The sequence below is a fragment of the Artemia franciscana genome, chromosome 17 (assembly GCF_032884065.1).
Source record: "Artemia franciscana chromosome 17, ASM3288406v1, whole genome shotgun sequence".
Lineage (NCBI taxonomy): Eukaryota > Metazoa > Arthropoda > Branchiopoda > Anostraca > Artemiidae > Artemia > Artemia franciscana.
In genome coordinates, this window is record NC_088879.1 from 38994507 (window position 1) to 39021480 (window position 26974).

Here is a 26974-nt window from a genome sequence, read left to right on the forward strand (position 1 = left end):
GTTGTTTTGAGGCAGATGTATTTCATCGGAGCAGATATGGTTAAATTGTACAAGCATGAAGATGTGGCAGGTGTTTTGAGGCAGATGTATTTCATCGAAGAGGATATGTTTAAATTGTACAAAGTCAGTGAGCGTCAACGAAAAGCTGAAAAAATTCAAATTAGTGTCTTTTCTGTAACGTCCAAAAAAAATATATACAACTGACAGGTTGTTGCAGAACAAAGCTGCACGGGGGTAACATTGCAGCATGAAGATGTGGCAGTTGTTTTGAGGCAGGTGTATTTCATCAAAGAAGATATGTTTAAATTGTACAAAGTCAGTGAGCGTCAACGAAAAGCTGAAAGAATTCAAATTAGTGCCTTTTCTGTAACATCAAAAAAAAGAATATACAACTGAAAGGTTTTTGCAGAACAAAGCTGCACGGGGGCAACACTGCAGCATAAAGATGTGGCAGTTGTATTGAGGCAGACATGGTTAAAGGTCCCAAAAAAAAAGCGTCAACGAAAAGCTGAAAGAATTCAAATTAGTAGTTTTTCTGTAATGTCAAAAAAATGACAATTAACAGCTTCTTGCAGAATAAAGCTACATGAGGGCAACACTGAAGCATAAAGATGTGGCAGTTTCTTAGCCATATTGATTTACCTGCTACTAATTGTAGGGGCAGGTCTTACAACAGATAAGTTGGAGACACATCCCAAGAGGCTCCAAGAGCATCTCAATCAGTGCAACTTTTCACGGAAAAGAAAATGAACAGGAGCTTTAAACAAAATATATTTTTCTTCGTTCAGCTTAGAAACAATTTAAATTTTATTTGTTTGCCTTAAGGTTTCTGGTGGGTCCTCCTACCCTTCGTTGTGTGAAGGAATGGCCACAGAGGGAATCCACAGTAAAATTGGCAGTAGAAAATCAAAGGACATTGCATTACACAGCAAAAATATGTAGGAGCAGAATAGCAAAAATAGAATTTTGTTTTTTTTTTGCTAAGAAAGTCTCGCTTTGAGCCTCCAAGAGGCAAGAAAAAATTTATCATCAAGAACCCTGATTTCCAGCTATTTCTTGAGCAAGACAATGAGAAATATTCCATTTTGGGAAACTAAAAAATTATATTTGTCGCGATAATATAAAAAAAATGAGGAAATAGGTGAACAATTCAGCAAAAATACCCAAACTAATTATTTTTGTGATGTTAATCAACAAGGTAAATAATAACAACAAAGGGCACTAGGGACTTAATTTTAAAATTTCCATTGACAACTTCCATAAAATTTTAAATATTTGAAACCCGTAAAAAAAAGAAAGTACAAAGAAGTTGCTTTTTTCTAAATAAAAATTATTTACAGAACAGCATATTTGAAAAAAATTTAAAAAAATCAGACTCTGCAGTAAATACGCATTAAAATTCCAGAAAGGCAATGATTATAATCTCAAAACTGGAGAAATACAACCAGTTTATTTAGTTTTAAAAAGGTTCACATCCCCTTCAACCGTTTCAATTTACAAAATATAATAATAAAACCTTACAAACAAATTTATATTGTAATTCCAAGCTCTGAATGTGATCTTACCACTCAAAATTCCCTCGAATAATTCCGGTGTATCTACATACACATAGATAGTACACACACAATACCATAGAGCAAATCAATGAGCTGCTAATGACACCAGACAAAACTTTCTAGTCGGAATTACTAATCAATCAAAAGTATCGACGTCCTTAAAACAAAAATAGCCCGTGTGCACCTACGTTAAGGACCGTATCAGTTTATTTGTTGTTGTTTTTTCGTTCTGAGAGATCAATTTGCATTCGTTCTTCATGTATGTAACAAAAATGAAAAAATATTCTATGTTGAAAATATTAATTTGTATATACTTTTATTAATTATACTAAGTCACACATAAAATCAAAATCGATTATAATAAAGTTCATTAGTACATTCAAGCAAATCAAACAAAATGTTATTACTTGAATAAAATGAAATTTACGATACACAAGTTTCAATTCTCCATAACATCAAGTGATGATGTAATGCTATAGAATCAGTAACATTTTTTCTATTTTATTAAATTTGTTATGCCTGAAGCCTAAAAGCAAGTGACTCCATCTCATTATACAGATTGTACACAATTAGTAGCTTTCACTGAAAGGTGACATATTTCGAGTACTGCATCTTACACAGGGATTTATCTACTTCTAATGGTCTTGTTGCCTGGATATGCTTCAAGGTTATTTGCAAAATTTGCTACTTTTGGTGGTTTGCATTCTTTTTTGGATTTATCTCTCATGAAAAGCTGGTTTGTAATAGCAACCAGTGCTAATTTAAAAAAAGATATAGAAAATTAGCAGCATATGTATACAGAGAATCTAGAGAATATATTCCGAGAGCATCCAAAAAGTGGACCAATAAATGGCTACGAGAATTCAATACCAATAAATGCAGTGGGCTCCACTTTGGTAGTAACGATCCCAACTTCAGTATACCATGTCCTACTGGAAATTACAGGCTGGTATTTATCTTCAAACCAGAAATGAAAAAAGACCTCTGGAAGTACTTGTTCATGAGCAGCTGAACTTTCACATGCACTGGCAACAAACAACGTCAGAAGCTACTTCAAGCCTTGGCCTTCTGAAACGTATTATCACCAACTGCTCCTGCAGTTGGTTCATGATTGGCCTTCCTTTTCTACAAGCATTACTGCCAACTAATTGAAGGAGTTCAAAGGCGTGAAGCTAAGTTTATAATAGGTTTACAAAATATGCCAAATAACAGAAGACTAGAGCGCCTAAGACTCCCTAAACTTGTCTTCAGACATCAGCATAGTGATATGTTGCTGACGTACGACTATAGAAGCGAATCAGCTAACACCCTCCTCGTTCATCATACAGGTCTACATTATACGATTAGGCACTTGCGGAGACTTACCAAGCACACAGTGAAGACTAAAATAAGCCAGAATTTGTTCACCAAGTGTATTATCAATAACTTAAACAGGCTGCAAGCCTAGTTACCTTACTTACTATTGCGTCTTTCAAGGTATGACAAATAGTGGAATAATAAGTCATGGAGGTATGAATGGGACAACCTGTCCTGTTCCCTATTGGGTCAGTACCACAGTGACTCTTATTAAAGTATGTTATGTGTATGTTACCGTCAATATCTAAATAAAATAGCTATTTTGTTCATCTCGAATTTAGTCAGCGTTGCCAGTCAACTTTTTCAATTTAATGAAAGGTTTGACGGTGACAGGTTGGGTTAGATTAGTTTTGGTTAGATGAGGTTAGGGTAGCATAGGTAAGGTTTTAAACCCATTTCTGATATTTAGAACCAAACTTAACCTAGCCTAAACTAACACAAACTAACATAATCTAAAATAACCTACTTTTGATTTTTACCATCATAGCTAGCAAAAGACTTAAAAAGCTGACTCACAAAGCTAATTCAATCCAAGCAGCGAAAAGGGAATTTTGAACATTCACTGGTGAATGTCGGCATTAACCCGATTTCGGACATACACGATAACATGTATATTACGTCATTATAAGTATATAAAGCTTTGTATATGCACAGACAATGGGACAGCGAAGAATGTTGTATATTCGCAAGGTTTACGTAGTTAAAAACATATATATATATATATATATATATATATATATATATATATATATATATATATATATATATATATATATATCTAATATTCACAGGTGGGACACAGAGACACAACTACAATGGCGTGTAACGACTTACACGCGCGGGGGGGCGCGTGATACCTGACACGGGGATGTCATGGATATTCTGTGGTAGCCACAACACTGTGCTGGGTAGAGAATTTAAAGTGGCGAAACCCTATATAGGCCAGTGTATTCTCCTGATGAGCCCTTATGTTGGGTGTTGCCTCTGAATTATTTTTTCTATTGTTTGGTAAATGACGACTTATACTTATTGACGACATGACTGCCTGTCCATGGATTATTCTTTATGGTTGATTGTGTGTGGCTATGCTGTTTGACCTATGTGATTGTATGGATGAGTAGGGTTAAGGCCTCATTCAAGTGCTGGTCTATATTAATCACTAATTTAGGAAAACAGTCTTCCTTTTCTCCTTCTGTCTCTCTTTTTTTTTTCTTTTTTTTTGTGTTTGTGCTGTTGCATTGGTGATTTCTCTTTTCATGGTATATATGTATATGTACATGTATATGTATGTGATTGTATACATTATATGTATGTGTATGTATATGTATATATATATGTATACATATATATGTGTATATATATATGTATGTATATGTGTATATATGTGTATGTATGTATACGTATGTATATGTATATGTATATAATATCGAACGAAGTTGACCCTCATGTCAGACACAATTCATTGTACAAAGTACATAAAAAAGAGTCAACACTTAGTTAAAAAGTAAAAAAAAAAAATATAGATAACAATAAAATTAATGACTAGTTTTCCTGATTATTATACACCTCAGCAAAAGTCAGAACAAAACTCTTGCGATATCTTTCATGTTTAGGGGAGTTAAACATTTCATGGATGGGAGTCAATTTTGGGACTTTTTGGGATTTTATACGGGACGGTCTATTGCGGGCGAGATGGTAGGGTTCAGGGATGATGGAACGTAATCGGCGAAGTCTTTGTACCGAAACGAAGGCACAGGAAGTCCCTTCTCCCGGCCGACGTGGTGAACTTGAACTTACCAATTAGATAGTGATATGGTAGCTTCCCTTCACCATTTGTGATATGCTCTGAAGAATGACCGAAATGCCACACTAGACAAACTCGGGTATTGGCCGAAAATAAAGAACAATAAAGTTGGAGAAGGTCCTTTGGGGGGGCAAAAAAAATTGATCAAAAGTTACAGAAGGAAAACCGAAGGAGAATCTTGTTTGAGGATGTTTTGAACATAGGCGTCCCTCTTCAAGTCAGCAGTAATTGTCACCCCAAGTAGTTTAATACATGTAACAGAGGCTATAGGACGAATAGGGTTTGTAAAAGTGGGGGATGATTTTAAAAAATTAACTGACAATTGAATAGGCTTTGCTTTCATTTTCGACAAAGAAGTTTCCTGTGTGACATCGTCAAGTCATGTTATAATTGAGCTTTTAATATTTCGTCACCAAAACTCAAGTGCAGACAGGTCGTCCACATACTTCCAATCATTTGGAAGCTACTAATCATTATAAGGAATAAAATGGGACCCATCAGAGTTCCTTGGGGCTCCCCACAAAAGATAGGAAGGGGATCAGAATAAATGTTTTTATGTTTAAGCACTTGTGCTAGTTCTTCCCCATCATATTTCATCTCGATGGCGCCACTCTAATCGTTTTCCAAGGTTTCCGGTTTCCAAGATTCCCGTTTTCCCCCTCTACCCCCCTCCCCCCCAAATGTCCCCGGATCAATTCGGATTGAAAATGGAGCATCTAAGACATGAGATCTTTCTATATATCAAGTTTCATTAAGATCCGATCACCCATTCGTAAGATAAACATACCTCAATTTTCATGATTTCGCCTCCCTCCAGCACCCCCCCCCAGATGGTCGAATTGGTCAAACGACTGTTATCAAGTGAATTGTGCAGGTCTCTGACACCTCTACCAATTTTCATCGTCCTAGCACGTCCAGAAGCACTGAACTCGCCAAAGCACTGGAAATCTCCCCCTCCCAACTCCCCCAAAGATAGTGGATCTGGTCTGGTTATGTCGATCATGTATCTTGGACTTTTGGTTATTCTTCCCATCAAGTTTCATCCCGATCTCTTCAGTCTAAGCGTTTTCCAAGATTTACGGTTTCCCCCTTCAACTCCCCCCAATGTCAACGGGCCGGTCGGGATTTAGAATAAGAGCTCTGAGACATGAGTTCCTTCTAAATATCAAATTTCGTTAAGATCCGATAACCTGTTCGTAAGTTAAAAATACCTCATTTTTTTAATTTTTCCGAATTAACCGTCCCTCCACTCTTCCCCAGATGGTCGAATCGGGGAAGTGACTATTTATAATTCAATCTGGTCCGGTCCCTGATATGCCTGCCAACTTCCATCATCCTAGCTTATCTGGAAGTGGCCGAACTAGCAAAACCGGGACCGACAGACAGACCGACCGGAAATTGCGATCGCTATATGGCACTTGACCGACGGGCCAGTGCCGTAAAAACTGGTCAAGAAGATTGGCTGTGCTCAAGTAAAATCGTTCACGCGTCCCTTCTTTTGGATTGGAGCAATATAGCCCAGCTTCCAGCACGACGGGTAACATCCGGAATTACTAATATCATTAAAAATACTAACAAGAGGTATTGATAGTATGTCAGGGAATGCTTTTATGAGATCAATTGGAATGTCAATGGGACGAATGCTAATTTTTTCAGTTTCTGTATTTTTTCTATTATTTGCTTCCCTGAAATTTCCGGGATTTTATCTTTTGGAGTTTCAGGGATTAGCTGGTTTTCCGAGAGAGAGGGGAAAGTTTGCACAATGCTCGCTAGGTGTTTATTAAGCTCATTGGCTGTCTGCTCAGGCGGTTCATCCAGAAGAAAATCAAGGGTCTTGTATGAGCGATCTCCTATTCCTTTCACTTTCTTAGACCCTTGCTGAGGTTTTTTCTGTTTTAAGTATTTCTTTTGCTCTGAATTTCTTTCTTTATTTGTTTACGGAGGGTTAAGGCTTCCTCTTTCTTTCCGAGGCAAAAAAGTTTTAGTTTCAAATGAATTAGTCCTTTTTTTTCATTAATATAAGGTTTGTCTGAGGAACACATCTTCTTGGTAACCCCTGAGAAACTATTTTGGTAATTTGTCATTATTTTTGTTTGAAACAATTTAACCTTTGAATTTACACACGACGAAACATCATCCCAACTCTCAGACGTAATCCAAAATCAAAAAGACCTTGATTTGTTATTGGCGGGTACGAAAATTCAGAAACGGAATAATTTGTTTCGAAAACTAGCAGTGGTTTCAAATTCAGCATGAAATGATAGCTACCACTGAGGGGACGGGAGGGTTGTTGGAATATTGTAAAAGGTTTTAAGATTGGTGCAAAATAACATCCAAACTGTTTCCACCTTTTGGAGGAAGGAAATCAATAATTTGCTTAAGCTTCTGATCTTTGCACAGGAAATTATGATTTAGTTCGTTTGCGTCTCCTGCTATAAAGATGCCGGTATTTGAATACTTTGTCGTCAAAAAATCAAGACTTGCCTGTGGCCTGTCGTGGAAATTACAACAAGAATAAGCATTCAGTCCGGATGAATAATAAAATGAGTAAATTATTAAATTAGTGCAAGGAAGCGGACTATTTATTACAGGGTAATTTTTGCAGGTGGAAACTCTTAAACCAGAGTTACACTGGCAGGGTAGCCAGGGGGAGATAAAGTGCAAAGGATGGGGGAAAGGTTTCCTGGTGATCCGGGAATAAGTCAAATTGGGAGTGCTCTTTATACGGAGGGATGGGAAGGCATGATGATTCTGGGAGAAGGAACTACGGTGAAGGGTGTCTGAGAGGAGAGGGGCCTGGTTTGTTTTGACAAATAACGGGTGGAGTCCAGAACCAGTCAGTAACTTCTTGGACGCATGGAGAGGAACGGAATCGAAAGGAAATGGTTTTTTGGGAGGAAAGTCAGGGGGGAGGGTTTGGGGTGGTCAAAGTGAGTAAAGTGATTTTTAGGGTTGGGTTGACTGGACACGTGTAAGTACTTGGGGCGGAGGATTGTCTCGAGAGATTGATTTATTGGTATACTGCTCTGCATCGGGTATGCAGAGGGTTAAGGCTGAACGTTGAATGTAACACGATCTAGAGGAGGAGGGTGGTCGTGAATACTTTCGGTGCCGCCCTGAAAAAGTTGGGTTTTAAACATACCCCCCACCCCTGATGATGCATGAGCAATTTTACATGATTTATCAATACAAGATAAAACAGAACAGAGGTCAACATGATCAAAAATGCACCTATCAGAAACACAGATTCACGAAATAACATGACGACAAATATGAGAAACTTGCAGAAACCACTATTAAAATGATTACAGATCACAGTTTTCTTTCTGCTCATTTTTACATTTCTTTTCCTTTTATCCTCCACTTTCGTAATTTTTCCGAAAATAATAACAATATCATCGTCTGATAATGACTTCTCAATACCCTTGCTGCTCCTTTCATTTGGTTCATTACCACCTGATAATTTATGTAACAAACCGGAGGTCACTGAGCCATCCACGAACTCACGAACGTCATCCGTGGTCATACTACAAGTAGGCATTTCTATGCTCTCTTGGGATATTTTGTAGTTTACGCTGGAGTTACTGAACTTTGATAATTGATCCCCTAGTGTAGCAAAAATAGCATCGTTGTTTTAAGTCATTTTGTAATTTGGTGATTTTTGATTTTAGGGTCACTTGATTATTTTGTAGAGTTTAAATTTCATCTTCCATTAGAAGGCGATGGGAATTATGGGAGTTGATATCTTTACTTAGTTTTTTAATTTCCAGATCACGTTCATGGTGAATATCGTTATGCTTTTTTGGTCATTAAGAAATATTTCAACTTGTTTTTTTTTCAAATCTTCTATGACTGCTTCATGGTCTAAATTCTTCTCGAACTGTGAATTGTGTTTAGCTCGGAAATTAGCAAGCTGTTTGATATATTTAATACAGTCATCACAAGAGGGGACTTGGGAAGCTTGATTTTTTTAACTGAATTTGGGGTTGTTGATTTTGTGACAGACTTGGGTGTTCAGCGTCCCCTCTCCAAAATTTTGGAAAGAGAAAACTGAAACCCAAACTTAAGAATTGAAAATTCTACATTGTGTCACGCCAAGACGACCCACAAAGAACACCCACAAGACTGTACATAGAGTTTAATTATATCCTTAAATCTGACTTAGTTGACATGAATTAAAAGTTTTATGTAAGTTTTTTCTTTTATCAAAAAAAAAGAGTAAATTGAACATATAATTCCTAATCAAGTAGGTTTTTTTCTTTTTTTTTAAAAAAGAAGGAGAAAATTGAACAGATAAGCCTAACCAAGTAAGTTTTTTTTCTTGAAAAACAAAAATACTGAAGATGTGAGCCCTAATCGGGTAAGTTTTTTTCTTTTTGAAAAAAAAAAAGAGTAAATTGAAATATAATTTTTTAATCAAGTAGTTTCTTTTTTTCTTTTTTTTTTTAACAGAAAGAGAAAATTGAACAGATAAGCCTAATCAATTAAGTTTTTTTTTCTTGAAAAATGGAAAAAACTGAAGAGATGAGCCCTAATCAAGTCGGTTTTTTCAATCTTTCTTGAAAAGAGGAGAAACCTGAACGGATAAGCCCCTGTTAATTAAGTTTTTTTGAAGAAAAATTGAAAATTGAATACATGAATCTTGATCAAGAAGGCTCTTTTCTTTATTTTTTAGAAAAAGAAGAAAATTGAACAGATAAGCCTAATCGAATAAGTTTTGTTCTTTTTATAAAAAAGCAGAAAGCTGAACAGATAAGCCTTATTAAGTAATTGTTTTTCATTCTGGAAAGGGGAGAGAGCTGAACAAAAATGCCCTGATCAAGTGATATTTTCATATTTTTTATTTAATAGGAGAATACTTTTTGTTTATGTATTTATTGACCTATTGACCTTGGCATGTTTTTTGGACTTCGATTGTTGGATTTTGATTTGGATGTTGGTTTGTTTTGGATTTATTTTCAATAACTTTTCATGCAACAAAACACAAATATTAGCCTCGGAACTCGGAACGATTTTTTGAAAGTTAGTAAGTGTAAAAGTCGTTGTTTTCTTTGCCAAGATCATTTTGTCCCACGGACTTCTGTTAAAAGTACATTGTATAATAAAAATGTTGCATGCAAGTTACGTGGTAATGTTAATTGTAGAACAACCAACGTAATTTACCTATTAGAATGTAATAAATGCTGCCTACAATATGTGGGGGAAACAACTAATAATATATATAAAAGATTTTCTGGACATAAGACAACAGTTAATAATGAAAAAACTAATAACTATCTAGTTCAACATTGTAATAATGGTAAATGTTCCATATCAGATATAACTGTCACAATTTTAGAAAATTTAGAATAAGAAAATTTAAATAAAGAAGAGAAGAATAATAGACTACGTAAACAGGAGGATTTCTGGATCCATACTCTTGGTACAGCTTATCCTTTTGGGCTAAATGATCGTGTAGCAAAATATGGTGACATGTCTCATGTTATTGTTAAATGTATTGATGGTTTTATGGACCATCCTTCTTTTACTTGTCCTACTAAACGTAAAAAACGATCGAGAGGACATAGGAAAAATAATAGAAAAAATGAATTAGATGTACATATGCTTTCTATAGATCTATGCCAGCTACTTGAATCTAGGGGTATGATTTCTGTAATAAAATGTCTAAATAATTTATTCAAGAGGAATTTAATCAAACTTTTCTGGATTGTTAAGAATAATACAGCTCTTGATTATAATTTTAAAGTAATATGTGATACAATTTGCATTCTAACTAAAACGAAATTTATTTCAAAAAAGAAAAAGTTCGATAAGATTAGTAATAAGGATAACAGATTATATTTACCTATTAATTTTACTTGTAAGCAGATTGAAGATATTAATTTACCAGAAATTTTAAATCAGCGGCATGTGAAACAGGCCCTTCCTAGTAATTTGAATTATAATGATAGTCCAGTTTTAACTTATAAATTTTCAAAAACTATTGGGCAAATTATTTTTAATTATAATTTAATACTAAAAAAACTAGCTAGTAATATAAATTGGAAACCGGTTTGTAATTGTAAGCAACTTGGCCCATTTGTAAATCCTACTTACAAACATGTTATAAGAGGGGACTTGTCAATAATAAAGCAAGATGATCTTCAAATTATAATGAATAAAGGGGCTAATTTCCGTCTTTCTCATCATCTGAAACCATCGAGTGTTCTTGATGGCTTGGAAAATGATTTTGATTTATTTATTGATAAGTGGTGTAAGAAAGAGAATAAAAATAAAGAGAGTTTTCAAAGTTGGAAGAATTTAATTATTAGTAGAATAAGAAATAAAATATATTCTAACTTAAAAAATAGTAACACTAAATCATTATTATATAATGCGAAGATTAAACAAGCAATTGCTAATCTAAAGAATGAATTTGTAATTGTGCCAGTGGATAAAGCTAATAATAATTTTGCCATAATTTGTCAGATGCTGTATTGTGATATCTTAAAAAAGGAGTTATGCACAACTAATGTTTACGAAAAGGTAAATATAGAGGATGAGAATTTAATTGAAAAGACTGAAGAAATACTTTTAAAAAATTTTAATATTAAACTAAATGACAATGATAAAAAGTTCCCTTTCCTATATTGGACTGTAAAATTTCATAAGAATCCCCCTAAACCACGGTTTATTGCTGGAGCAGCTAAATGTCCAACCCGCATTGCTGCTACTGACCTCTCTTTAATTTTAAAGGAAATTGTAAATAAACTTAAAACCTATTGTTCTGGTATTAAAAAATTTTCGAATTTTAATCCATATTGGAGTGTTAATAATTCACTGCAGGTGATAGATTCTTTAACAATGGTTTCAGCTAAAAGAATTGAGTCTTTCGATTTTGCGACAATGTATACTAATTTATCACTTAATGTAGTGTTTGATAATTTAAAAACTGTTATCAAGAAATCTTTCCTCTTATCTAGTAAAAGGTTCTTAAAAATAGACATTTATAATAAAAAAGCTATATGGACAAACTGCTTTAATACTACAGTTTACTTGAGATGTTACAGCTTGGATATGATTTTTGAGTTATTGGAATTTGTTTTATACAATACTTATATAAGATTTGGGGGTGATTTGTACAAACAAATTGTGGGTATTCCCATAGGGGGGAATGCCAGCCCATTTATAGCTGACTTGTTTTTAAGTCAACTAGAATATAAATATATGATGGATAAGAATAATCCAATTAATTTAAAACATGCTTTGTCAAATAATAAAAGATATTTAGATGATATTTTGGTCTTAAATTGTAAGGATTTCATTGATATTTCTAAAAATATATATCCATCAGAGCTTATTCTTGAGCCTAGTCATGGCGCTGGTCATGAAGATCATTTCTTAGATTTAAATATTAATATTTGTGATAATAATAAATTAAGTTTTAAAATGTATAATAAAACGGATGATTTTGATTTTGAAGTGATTAGTTTCCCATTCCCTGAAAGTAATATACACTCAAATATCACATATTCAGCGTTTTTCTCACAGTTACTTCGTTATGCAAGGATTTGTAGTAATTGTATTGATTTTAAAAATAGATATAAAATCTTAAGCCAAAAATTGATATCAAGAGGTTTTTCTGCAAATAAATTAACTAGGCAATTTAAAAAATTTAGTTTTCATTATAACGAACTTTTAAATAAATATCAAAAGAATTATCTAGAAATACTTAAAGAAATTTTCAACTAATTTCGGAGGTTCGAGAAATGTTGTTGCAGCGCCATTTATTTTGAATTGTGTTTCTAATTGAGCGGATTTTCTTAAAAATTAGCCACATGGTAAAGATGAATTCTATAATTGTTTAGTTCATTCAGGTTTTTTGCAATGTGTTAATATTTGTGATTTGGTAAAATTTATAATATTTAGTTTATCTATTGTTGCTAAAGGGAGGGATATATTAACAGGATAAGCTTGTTTTGGTTTTACTTGGTTGTTTTACATTTGCTGTTTTTTTGTTTTTTTTTTCATAGGCATGTATTTTGGGGGTGATACCTGACGCGGGGATGCCATGGATATTCTGTGGTAGCCACAACACTGTGCTGGGTAGAGAATTTAGAGTGGCGAAACCCTATATAGGCCAGTGTATTCTCCTGATGGGCCCTTATGCTGGGTGTTGCCTCTGAATTATTTGTCTATATTATTTTTTCTATTGTTCGGTAAATGGCGACTTATACTTATTGACGACATGACTGCCTGTCCATGGATTATTCTTTATGGTTAATTGTGTGTGGCTATGCTGTTTGACCGATGTGATTGTATGGATGAGTAGAGTTAAGGCCTCATTCAAGTGCTGGTCTATATTAATGACTAATTTAGGAACACAGTCTTCCTTTTCTCCTTCTGTCTCTCTTTTTTTTGTGTTTGTGCTGTTGCATTGGTGATTTCTCTTTTCATGACATATATATATATATATATATATATATATATATATATATATATATATATATATATATATATATATATACATATTTATGGACAAAAATTAATACTTCTACTTTCATGAACAGTTTTTAAGCTTAGTTTTATGTATCATCATAAATAGAGTAAGAAATCCTTACTTTCCCAGAGCCTCATCTATGTCTCCTCTGGATGTCTCTGATCCTCTCCACCTGCCTTTACAACTTAAAGGCATCAGTTCATCGGCTGGGAATGCATTGTTCATGTAGCTATTGAAACCATGGTAAAACATCTCAAGTACCTCTTTTCTGAAATAGAAAAACCTAGCTTAAAAATGATTTGAATAACTTTTTATTGCTATCTTTAGAAAGTTAGGTCAATAAAACTTTCTGGAACAGATTCAGAGCCTGAACAATGCCGTAATGTTTTGGATTATCTACCTCCTATCTCTTCCTTTGCTAAAGGGGACATACTCGGTAAAAACTTTGTGTTTTGCAGCAAAAATGAGGTTCCAGGGAAGTGTACTGAGCATCATACCTTTGCTGATCTTTTTTTAAGGTTTTTAAGAAGTTTGAAAAGTTTTCTTTTGTCAAAAATAAATCCCAAGACTCAAAAGCCAAATCAAATCATTCGAAATGTGCATGGTTTTCCAAAACTAAATTCAAAGAAAAGTAGACTCAGAGCAAAATTACCAAAACAATTTTTTTCCTAAAATAGAAACAGTCATGAGCCAAAAGTGTTAAGGGGGGAGGTATATTTTACCAACTTGCTGGTTCTTGTCTATAAATAGTTTTATTTCTTCTTCTTGTTTATGGAAGTTCTGAAGCCGAACTGGCCAGACAGGACAACAAAGAGAGATAAAACTCCCCAAAAAAACCTCAAACGAGACTGCGGCCAGTAGAGAAAAGAGACGAAAGACTAAAATAACACGGATATTTTGCCTGTATCTAAACTAGACGTCCTCAGCACACGATAAAAAGAAAAAACACTAAACTAAAAATAATTAAGTGGACAAAAAATTTTAGTTTACAAACAAAAAAACAAAACAAAAAGTGGAGTCTTATCTCTCTTTGTTCCTCTTGTTTGGATTCATAAAGACACTTTTGCATAATTTTATCACTGGAATCAAATTCTGAGCCCTGCAGTGTGTTCTCAAACCGTCCGTAGTAAGGAACAGTAATAAGGAGCGACCCAGCTCAATAGTAACCGGAATTCTAAAAAACTGAATTTTGATACCAATATACATATCAAAAGAATGAAATTTTTATACTGATTTTAAATATATATTTAAATAAATATATATATATATATATATATATATATATATATATATATATATATATATATATATATATATATTATAAATAAATTTAATATATCTAAATTTCATGAAGAATAGTTTTACCCATCAAAAGTTACAAGCATGAGGAAATTTGCCTTATTTTCGAAAAAAGGGGGATACACCCCCTAAACGTCATAAAATCTTGATGAAAATCACACCATCAGATTCAGCGTATAAGAGAACCCTACTGTAGAGGTTTCAAGCTCCTATCTGAAAAAATGTGGAATTTCGTTTTTTCCAGAAGAGAGATCACGGGTGCGTGTTTATTTGTTTCCCCCTCCCCCTGGGGTGATCGTATCGACCCAGTGGTCCTAGAATGTCGCGAGAGGGCTAATGCTAACGGAAATTAAAAGTTCTGGTGCTCATTTTAAGTGATAAAAAAATTTGAGGGCAACTAGGCCCCTCCCACGCTCATTTTTTCCCAAAGTTACCGAATCAAAATTTTGAGACAGCCATTTTGTTCAGCACAGTCGAAAAATCTAATAAATATGCCTTTGAGGACGACTTAATTCCCCACTTCCCCGAAGGAAGGGCTGCAAGTTACGAACAAGTATACTGACATTTTCAAGAATTTTTTTCTGATGGCAGGTCGGTTATGGGAGGGGATTACGTGAGATGATCTTTCCATGAAGAAATTTATCATGGTGGAAGAGAATTTCCATGAAGGGGGAGCTGAATTTTCCAGCGTTATTTAAAAAAAAGCATGAAATTAGTGATATCTCTTCCTTTTCTAAAGGGGACATACTCGGTATAAACTTTGTGTTTTGCAGCAAAAATGAGGTTCCAGGGAAGTGTACTGAGCATCATACCTTTGCTGATCTTTGTTTAAGGTTTTTAAGAAGTTTGAAAAGTTTTCTTTTGTCAAAAATAAATCCCAAGACTCAAAACCCAAATCAAATCATTCGAAATGTGCATGGTTTTCCAAAACTAAATTCAAAGAAAAGTAGACTCAGAGCAAAATTACCAAAACAATTTTTTTCCTAAAATAGAAACAGTCATGAGCCAAAAGTGTTAAGGGGGGGAGGTATATTTTACCAACTTGCTGGTTCTTGTCTATTAATAGTTTTATTTCTTCTTCTTGTTTATGGATGTTCTGAAGCCGACCTGGCCAGACATGACAACAAAGAGAGATAAAACTCCCCAAAAAAACCTCAAACGAGACTGCGGCCAGTAGAGAAAAGAGATGAAAGACTAAATAACACGGATATTTTGCCTGTATCTAAACTAGGCGTCCTCAGCACACGATAAAAAGAAAAAACACTAAACTAAAAATAATTAAGTGGACAAAAAATTTTAGTTTACAAACAAAAAAACAAAACAAAACGTGGAGTCTTATCTCTCTTTGTTCCTCTTGTTTGGATTCATAAAGACACTTTTGCATAATTTTATCACTGGAATCAAATTCTGAGCCCTGCAGTGTGTTCTCAAACAGTCCGTAGTAAGGAACAGTAATAAGGAGCGACCCAGCTCAATAGTAACCGGAATTCTAAAAAACTGAATTTTGATACCAATATATATATATCAAAAGAATGAAATTTTTATACTGATTTTAAATATATATTTAAATAAATATATATATATATTATAAATAAATTTAATATATCTAAATTTCATGAAGAATAGTTTTACCCATCAAAAGTTACAAGCATGAGGAAATTTGCCTTATTTTCGAAAAAAGGGGGATACACCCCCTAAACGTCATAAAATCTTGATGAAAATCACACCATCAGATTCAGCGTATAAGAGAACCCTACTGTAGAGGTTTCAAGCTCCTATCTGAAAAAATGTGGAATTTCGTTTTTTTCCAGAGGAAAGATAACGGATGCGTGTTTATTTGTTTCCCCCCCCCTGGGGTGATCGTATCGACCCAGTGGTCCTAGAATGTCGCAAGAGGGCTAATGTTAACGGAAATTAAAAGTTCTGGTGCTCATTTTAAGTGATTAAAAAATTTGAGGGTAACTAGGCCCCTCCCACGCTCATTTTTTCCCAAAGTTACCGAATCAAAATTTTGAGATAGCCATTTTGTTCAGCACAGTCGAAAAATCTAATAAATATGCCTTTGAGGACGACTTAATCCCCCACTTCCCCGAAGGAAGGGCTGCAAGTTACGAACAAGTATACTGACATTTTCAAGAATTTTTTTCTGATGGTAGTTCGGTTATGGGAAGAGATTACGCGAGATGATCTTTCCATGAAGAAATTTATCATGGTGGAAGAGAATTTCCATGAAGGGGGAGCTGAATTTTCCAGCGTTATTTAAAAAAAAGCAATGAGAACTTAAATAAAAGAAAACAAGTTTTTTCAGCGGAAAGTAAGGAGCAACATTAAAACTTAAAACAAACGGTAATTATTACCTATATGGGGGAAGGGGTTCGTACCCTCCTCAATACCTTGCTCTTTACGCTAAAGTATTTTTAGTAATTTCAAAAGAGCTACTTATTCTAATTAAACGGCCTTTGTGATTCAGGGGTCATTCTTAAAAAATTGGAAAAAAATTCGAAGTTTAGTGTCAATAGCAAGGTACTGTCGAGGGTTCTTTTTAATTATTCATATACGGTGAGCCAAAATCAAAAACCTGCATTAATTCAAAAACTTTTACCAATTAATTACAAAAGACAAGTTTTTTTTTAAACTGTACTGAATAAGAAGGAATTTGCTAGGTCTGTCCTAGCTAAGATATCGCCTTTCAATGTTAGAGTGGAGATGCGATTTTGCATGAGTGAAAGAGATATAGCATTTAATGGTTGAATACCTAAGTAAAACTTTAAATTTTGAAAAAAAACATACTGGAAATAAAAAAGACTAATTAATTTGAACCCATATAAATGTTTATGCATTGAAACAATTTTAGGTATAAATTAATCCATCGAATCATTCGTAAAAGGTGCTCTTACTCTACTCTCAATAAAGATGTTACTTTGTAAGGCAACGATAATGATGAAAAGATTTTTCACAACGATACATAAAAATAATTATAAAGTTAATAAATATTCATTAAGTTTTTCTATATACATGGCATCTCAGCGTTTTAAAGATACATACAACCACAATCATCAGATAAGAAATACTAAGCAAATGTAATTTGTCCATGGTTGTTTTAACAGCGAATTGTTTGGAATTGGTCAATATTGTTAGGAAGGTCCAAATTATACAAATTCCATCTTTTTGTTGAATTTTTTCAAATGTACTTCATCATGCCCTAACGGAACCAAGCTCAAGAAAGTTTGACTTTACGACTTGTAGCCTGGGGCTCCAATCTGAGCCCAAGGACGTGCGATTTATATCTTAAAAATTCGCTCAATTAATCACACGTGCAATGGTCTCTATAGTGACCAGTGCAATAAAGCTTATTCTTACATTAAAGCTTAAGATTAAAGATTATTTAAACATTAAGATTAAGATTAATTTAACATTAAAGCTTAATTAAACATTAAACATTATTAATTAAGAGCTTAACATTAAAGCTCTTGCATTAAAGCTTATTCAGCGAAAAACATTTTGTTCACAATAACTGCCTATTTCCTACATAGGGCTTTCAGACAAGGCGCTTCTAACGGTGTACTTTGAGTTTTAAACTAACACCATTTTTAGGAGTTTTAGGAGCGAAATATTATTGAATAGCTGTAAAAAAAACCGAATCACAGAGGTGACCAATAAAAACAACCAGTTAGAGAGTTTCGCTGCTTTAATACAACACATAACTAAAATAGAGAATAGCTATGTAATAGGAATAAGAAGGTATTTTCAAAGTCTAAGAAGGTGGCCAATTGTCCCCCCTGCCCCAATACAAAATCCATGACTTATGGGTTTTAGCGACTAATATGTTTGAAGGACTGATTGGCTGTAATTCATCTCCTTTCACACTAGGATCTTTAAAATCACTTTAGATTGTTAAAAGGTCTGCTCAAAATTAGTTACCCAGTATTTTGTAACTGACAATAGTAAATTTGTTGTTCTACTATATCTTGTTTCTTCTGATTTGTGCTTAAGTCCTTGCTTGTAGTCAAGGAAGTCATCCCGATGAGAATAAATCAGATTGTCGAAATAAATAATACAGCTTGTTCAGTCAAAATTTTTCAAAATGGCAACATAAATTAAAATTTGGACATCAATTTCTTTTATTTTTTTTTTAAGTCATCTGACCATGATTGTAACAGATGGAACAATATATTGGCCAGGCGAGTTTTCGAAAAAATTGATAGTGTATTTTAAAAAAATTAAAATTTCGGCAGGCTGGCTAAAGGAAATTGACTTGCTTTGGATATCGGCTTATCTACCCTGGTACCACCCACCGACTGTTTGCAGTATGTTACTACACTGTGGATGGATTAAGTTTTTATTTTTATTTTTTAATAAAAAAAATTCGTGTGAACAGAAGAACTATAAATCAAGTACCTGAAACTCAATCAAGCAAAACAAACAGGGACATGGAGACAGATATAAACTCAATAAAGGGGACACAAGGTAACCTAGGGCCCAGAAATGAAGAAAAAAGAGAGTAAAAATGGCATAGATCATAAATTTAGAATTTTTCGGTGGGGGAAACAAGGTTTCAGCATTTTCTTTCCTAGTGTACCTGCTTGGCATGATGCCTTACTTTTATTTCTAAGAATTTAGTTTTTACAGCATCGTCATTGCACAGAGCACCTTCTAAGTGACGTCATTATACCTAGTTGAATATTAGGAAATACGTCACCATACATGCAACTATGATGTCATTTATCACTTATAAGGATGTTTCATCTCTAAAATAAGCATATAAAGACAATGAATTCAAACACAAACATATGTGAATCAAAGCCTCAGAGGCGATTTCCATTTTCTGACAACGAGCATGATGGACAAGGAGCAAAGGAATCTGGTGACAAATCAAAAGATGAGGAAGTACAAAAATCCTTGAAAAATCCTGATTCTTCAAAAAAAGCACCCCAAGGAAGTAAGACTGAAACCATTGCTGATGACCCATTTTATCCTACTTTTATGTTAGAATTTGACAAGAAGACGCAGAGAGAGATTGGCACCGATATTGCTAACATTGAGAAAGTAAGTCAGGATAATGATAATGGCAATCTCTTGTATTTATCACTTTCTGAAAACCAAGGAGTTGTAGCTAGTGAAGCCAATTTAGTAACTAGTGAAGATAATGCAGAAGCCATGATAAGTAGCAACCTACAAGAATCTTCAACCAATTCAGGCACTACTGATCAGCTATCAAGAATGAGGGAGGATGACAATGACAAAGAAAGTATTGTTGCAGAGGAAGAGCGGCAGAGAGGAGAAGAGGCAGCAAAGAAGAGTGATAGAGATGATTTTGGGCTGACAGGTGTGAAGGTGGAATTAGTAGAAAATTGTGAGGCTGAACAGATTCAAGTACATGACAAACCCATTACGGAATTGGCAAAAACAGTTGCCTCTAAAAATCTGACCTATATGAAAAATATATGGCAGTCAGAAATGGAAGTTGGATATCATCAAACGATGCAGAATTTAAGACTTTCTGAGTCCAATTGGGTAATTTTTTTGCAAAAGCAAGGAGACTCTTCCAAAGAAGCAGCTACGAGTGACCACTCCAACAAACTATCACTCGAGTTAAAGTATGCTGCAGATGGGAGCACAGAAAAAAACGCTTCAGGAAAAGAGAATATAGCTCACAAAGATGCAAGAAAAATAACAGACGCTCCTAAGACTGCTAAAAAAAATAGAAATTTCCCTATTCATGTAGAAGGGACCAAAACCAAATCGCAGCCAATACTTCTTGGTGCTTTAGAAGAAGAAAATGATCACTTAGGTGTTGAAAAGCAGATGTTACGAGATAAGTCTTCCAGTTCAGAAGACGCAATTACAGACAACAGTGACAGTGCTCAAAATGGAAAATGTCAGTATTCTATGTGGTCTCGCTTTAAAAAATTTCTAACAGACAGGCTAGGGCATAGTTGTAAATCACCTCCAAGTAATAAACAACTGGCCATTGGTGGAGCTACTTGTTTGGTACTAACAGCTCTGGTTTACAAGATAGTTCAAAATAATTAAGCAGAATCAGATCAGTATCAACACAAAAGAAAACAGAAGGTGTAATATATAACTCTGCCAGAGATGGATAAACAATTATACATGTACCTTGCATAATCAAAGGACGTTTTTCTATAGAGATATTTTTTAACGGAGTCTAATCAAGTTTGAACATAAAGTTCTTTATAAAGTTTCTAATAAAATTTTTTATATGCTTCTGAAATTAGTGAATCGTGTGTTCTGATTTAGGACTGTTAAAATGGTACCTTGCTCAAGACCATACAAATTACAATGATCAAGAGTAGAAAAATAAGGTGCAAAATGTTTGTATGTAGGAAGGACGGTCAGAATCAAGGGGCCACGCTTGGCTCCTTCAGTTAAAGACACTAACATAGTGGCGTGATTTTGTTTAAACAACATCTAAGACACTAAATTAAGACCCCCCCCCCTTCTTGTGTCCTTTCTACAAGTGAAAACATGTTAATTCATTTTATCATATGTCCCAAGACTCAGGGATGAACATGGAATTTGAAAAAAAAATTCTGTTTTGTTCAAAAAGAAACTAAAAAGCTGATATTTTTTTTCAATTCTGGGAAAGATAAAACTGAGACTATCCTTGGTGGTGGTATTTGCAGAGCCCTGTGTTCTTGTGGGAAGATTGGAATTGGCAGAATACATCAGCAGCTGGGGGAACAATTACATAAACATTTGCTTTAGAAGATAAATTTATGTTTTGTTCAAAAATGAACTAAAAAGTTGAATTTTTTTCAATTCTGGGAAGATAAAACTGAGCCAATCCTTGGTGGTGGTATTTGCAGAGCCCTGTGTTCTTGTGGGAAGTTTCGAATTGGCAGAACACAGCAACAGCTGGGCAAACAACTACATAAACATGTGCTTTAAAAGATAAATTTCTAAAATCTGAAAATGATAATTTTGATCCCGCCTTGTCACTTTTGTTGATTTTGAATTAAAATCTAGTAGTTGTGGACATCAAGCCATGGCTAATTGTAGAAAAAGCCAAGACAGATGGTCCGACAGAGTGAGAGCCAAATCTAGCATAAGCCCTCATTATGATTGTATAAAAATGATTATCAGTTCATTTGTTAATAGATAAGTTTATCTATCATCCATCCATGCGTCATTCCTAGGGCAGAACTAAGCTAGATAGTCACAGAACTAAGAAAGTTATAGAAACTATAGTTTTCCAAGTGTTTGGTTAAATGACATGGGTAAATGGCGGGAGTAAGTATAATAAAGGTTGACCAAGAATTTAAAATTGACATAGGACCATTAGATTGCCTGGAATCAGAGGAAAACAAGGCACACCAACCTATACTCTTAGGCAGGTTGACCAAGAATTTAGAATTGACAACAGGACCGTTAATTTGCATGGAATGACAGGCAAACTGGGTCCATCTGCAATGACTTTGAGGCAAGGCAATCGATTCAATTCATAAACTTAGACACTTTCACTACTAAAGACTTAATTCAATGTTAGTTGACAAGCAAGTTGCCTGGAATTGCAAGGGGAATAAGCATCCAAAGCCTAAAAGGACGTGTCTACCTAGAGTGTTAGGTGAGTGAACTCATTTATAAGCTAAGACAGTTGGGCTATCAAAAAATGAATTAAATATATAAATGAAATTCCCCTTCTGTAGAAGTTTTTGAGCACCCAGATCATTTAGTTATTCTTGTCAAGGCAATTTGAATTTTCAGAGTAAATGGATTGCTACAATCTTTTAAGTGGGAAGGTTTTTTTATATTATATTCTCTACTTACTTTGGTCAAACAAGCGGTTATAGGATATTTGTTCCTTACTTTGTATTTATTTATTAACAAATAAAAAATTTATTTATTTCTTTTATTTCTGATTTTGTTTTTCAAATAATTCCAGTAAATTTGGCTTACCCTCCATAAAATATCCCCCCTTACAGGAAACTGCTCTAGGGAAGAGGTGGGGTGAAACTGTACAGGGGCGAAACTGTACATGGGACATCTCGTCCAAAATCTTTGAACTATTCCATTCAGAAAATCGCTGGTAGATGCCATTCATCTAGTGCACATTTGACAAAAGTTTTAAATGTTTGACACCAAAGACAACTGAGATAAGAGGCAAAGAACTTCTTATATACCCCTCTGGAAATTTTGACACCTGTAGTCCTTGTCAAATATTTTCCAAGTTATTGTAGCTATAGGGTTGTAAGTTAAACGAGTTGTAAGAGGTATGTTTCCGGTATTTTCCTGGTAATGTTCATCAATAAATGTCTGACGGTTTCCACAAAAAGGTAAATTTTCAAAATGGCGTCATAACAGTGGCTCTGTATCTAATCTTGACCATGCTGTGACGTCAATTGATGTGCAGAATCTATCTGTGTCATTGTTGGTTCATGGCAAACTTAGTGATCATTCACCCATATCCCTGCAGTTAAACAGCCTATTTCCTGAAGTACAAAAACAAGCAGCATCAAAGTTCAAATTCGTGCAAGACTCGAAGCTCAATCATACTGCAATTCAGTACTGTCATAAAGTGTGTGATAGTATACTTGAAAAGGTTAAAGTCCCCTTCCCACTTCTAATGCCCAACTGTAGCCTCCTGGTTGCAGATCAAAAAAGTTCTCGAAAAGTTCGCACAAATACAGAAATTAGAAGATGGTCCTCAAACTGTAATTTAACCTGAGCATGCCAATCTGCGAAGTTTTGGTTTCATCTATAGTGAGAAAATGGTAGGCTTCAGTCCAGACAGACCTTCATTGTGAAGAACTATACCAAACGTATGTTTGCCAAAACTTTATCTAAGCATTGCAGAGACTTAATTGAAGAAAAGCAAAAAGAGTGGCTCTGATCTCAAACTATTCAGGAGAAACTTCTTGAAGCCAAGAGAATCATCCTCTAAAGCTCCATTCACAACCAAAGAGGCCTGGAGTACTTACTTTGCAGATCAGTTTAAATGCCCCAACCCGGTGCTAGAGAATTGTTAGCACAATGAACTTGATGAAATAACTGAAACCACTGAAGGATAGCATGGTTGTGAGTAGAAGCATTATCGTGAATGCCTGAAAAAGCTGAAGAAAAGGTTCTCGCGAGGCTTTGACAGAATATGTGGCCAGCATTTACTCTATGGCAGTGAACGACTTCTTGAAAGCATATCACTGTTATTTCTATTGATCAAACAGTTCGTGGTAACAAACTGTAGTAAAGAGCAACCCGGCTCAATAGCAACCGAGACTCTAAAAAATGGAATTATGATACAATAGTTACATCAAAAGAATCGTATTTTAATGCTGATTTTAAATATATAAGTTTCATCAAGATCAGTTATACCCATTAAAAGTTACGAGCCTGAGAAAATTTGCCTCATTTCAGAAAATAGGGGGAAAACACCACCTAAAAGTCAGACAATCTTAACGAAAATCACACCATCAGATTCAACGTATCAGAGAACCTCATTGTAGAAGTTTCAAGCTCCTATCTACAAAAATGTGGAATTTCGCATTTTTTGCCGGAAGACACATTACTGATGCGTGTTTATTTGTTTTTTTGTTTTTTTTTGCCCAGGTGTGATCGTATTGACTGAGTGGTCCTAGAACGTCGCGAGAGGGCTCGTTTTAACGGAAATTAAAAGTTCTACTGCCCTTTTTAAGTGACCGAAAAAATTAGAGGGCACTTAGGCCCTCTCCCACGCTCATTTTTTCCCAAAAGTCACCAGATCAAAATTCTGAGATAGCCATTTTATTCACCATAGTCGAAAAAACCTAATAACTAGGTCTTTAGGGACGACTTACTCGCCCGTAGTCCCCGTGGGAGGGGCTGCAAGTTACAAACTTTGACCTTTGTTTACATATAGTAATGGTTACTGGAAAGTGTACAGACGTTTTCAGGGGGATTTTTTTTTTATTTAGGGGGAGATTTGAGGAGGGGTTGCGTGGGAGAATATTTCCATGGAGAAACTTGTCATGGGGAAAGAGAATTTCAATGAAGGGGCGCAGGGTTTCCTAGCATTATTTGAAAAAAAAAACAATGAAAAAATAAATATAAAAGTTTTTGAGAAGCATTAAAACTTAAAATGAACAAAAATTATAACACGTATGAGGGGTTTACCTCCTCGTTATACCTCACTCTTTACGCTAAAGTATTTTTAGTAATTTCAACTATTTATTCTACGACCTTTGTGATTCAGAGGTCATTCTTAAGGAATTGGGGCAAAATTTAAGCTTTAGGGTAAATAGCGAGGTATCGACGAGGGTTGAGCAACCTCATACACGAAATAAAAACATACGAATATAGAAGTTCGTTACGTAAATTAAACCGTAAGTTACGTATATTGTTTACCAATGAAAACGTTTGCAAAAAACTAAAAGTTATAGTTGCTTTTTTAAGTAATCAAAAACTTGGAGGGCAACTAGGCCTCATCTCTCGCTCCTTTTTCTCAAAATCGTCCGATTAATTGCAATTAATTAATATGCAAATTTCGTTTTAATTATTTATGTGTGGAGAGCCAAGATCAAAACATGCATTAATTCAAAAACGTCCAGAAATTAAATAAAATAAAACAAGTTTTTTTAAATGAAAGTAAGGAGCAACATTAAAACTTAAACGAACAGAAATTACTCCGTATATGAAGGGGTTTTTCCTCCTCAACGGCCCGCTCTTTCCGCTAAAGTTTTTTACTGTTTTAACAATAGAGTTAAGAAAAAGAGTCAAACTTTAGCGTAAAGAGCGGGCCGTTGAGGAGAAGCCCCTTTCATATACGGAGTAATTTCTGTTCGTTTTAAGTTTTAATGTTGCTCCTTACTTTCATTTAAAAAAACTTGTTTTTTATTTAATCATAGTAAGAGGTATAGTCCCAGATAGCTTCTGTACTGATGTAATAACACCCATTCTGAAAACAGGGAAGCCTCCCACGCAATGTTCCTCATACAGGCCTATTCCTGTGTCGACTACAATATGTCAGCTATTTGAGCTTGCTGTCTGTAATGAAGTAAGAAGTAAGCGTTCATTCCCCCCACACCGGTTTGGGTTCCAGACATCTCTGGGTTGTGATCATGTGCTTTATTCATTAGTTTCTATATTGGAGGACGCAGAAAACAATAATGATTCTCTGGCCCGAGCAGGATACGATCTTCCTCGAGCTTTCAATTCATCCATTCATGAGCAGATTCTGCTTTCGGCAGCACAAAGAGGAGTCCAAGCATGTGTTATAAAAAACTTTGACTCAATGTATAGTTCACTTCGAGTTAGAATAAAAACGCAGAAACCAATAATGATTCTCTTGTCCGAGCAGGATACGATCTCGCTCGAGCTTTCGATTCATCGAAGCAGATCCTGCTTTCGGCAGCACCAAGAGGAGTCCAAGCATGTGTTATAAAAAACTTTGACTCAATGTATAGTTCACTTCGAGTTAGAATAAAAACGCAGAAACCAATAATGATTCTCTTGTCCGAGCAGGATACGATCTCGCTCGAGCTTTCGATTCATCCAAGCAGATTCTGCTTTCGGCAGCACAAAGAGGAGTCCAAGCATGTGTTATAAAAAACTTTGACTCAATGTATAGTTCACTTCGAGTTAGAATAAAGTGCCCAAATGTAAATTTCGATGTACTAGTTGAGTCCAATATACCAGTAAAGAAGGGTATAAGGTAAGGAGCTGTGAACCTGCCCAATTTATTCAATAGCTCTGTCATTGAAGCACAATATAAAGCCCCAGCGACATGCATTCTTTATGGGATTGATGTGTTGCTCATTAGCTATGCAGATGACATTTTAAATATTAGTAGGACTCTACAAGGAATCAAAAGTTGTTTCAGTGCTTTAACGGGTGAATATTTTTGTATTCAGCCATTCGTTTAACCCAACAAAAACGGAACTGCTGTTTTTTAGCTATAATGTGCCAACTGACGATGTATGTGTCATTCTGGGAGGTAATGAGGTCAAACCAGTTCAAGCTATTACTTACCTTGGAGTCCGAATTGGTACATTGCTCAATGTTACATGTGAACTTGCTATTGATGATATCCTTAGGAAAGTTTGTAGTACATATGGAAGGCTTGTCCCAAATAAGACAAGATTTAATGGTCCCTCGTGGACCAGTAATCAGTATTTGACTAAAAGATTTGGTCTAATAGATCCAGATATTGCTGTCTCTATGTGTCCCCGTCAGTATTTGATTAAAAGATTTGGTCTAATAGATCCAGATGTTGTTGTCCCTATGAGAGTAATTAATTTTCAAAATAAGTTCCAGATTCTAGATCACCCCTGGGTGACTCTTCAGAGTATGTTTTAAATTAGAAATAAATTTTAATAGTTGAATGTTATGTGCATTAAATGTGTTGTATATATTTGAGTAAAACTGTATTTTGCTGCCCCTTTCTTTTTTTTCTTTTCTTATTCAATAGTTGAATTTTGAGTTATTCAATCTGTTGTATATTTGTGTGTTAAAGTGTATTTTGCTACCTTTTTCTTTTCTTTTTTA

General features: G+C 34.8%; 1 protein-coding gene across 1 annotated transcript in view; it reads right to left on the reverse strand.

Annotated features, from left to right (window-relative positions):
• LOC136038223 (ER degradation-enhancing alpha-mannosidase-like protein 3) overlaps positions 1-26974 on the reverse strand; it is a 104311-nt gene that overhangs the window by 66030 nt on the left and 11307 nt on the right. Inside the window, exon 2 of the mRNA XM_065721315.1 lies at positions 13317-13463. Within this exon, the coding sequence (XP_065577387.1) occupies positions 13317-13463 (147 nt within the window). The remainder of the gene's footprint in view (positions 1-13316; positions 13464-26974) is intronic.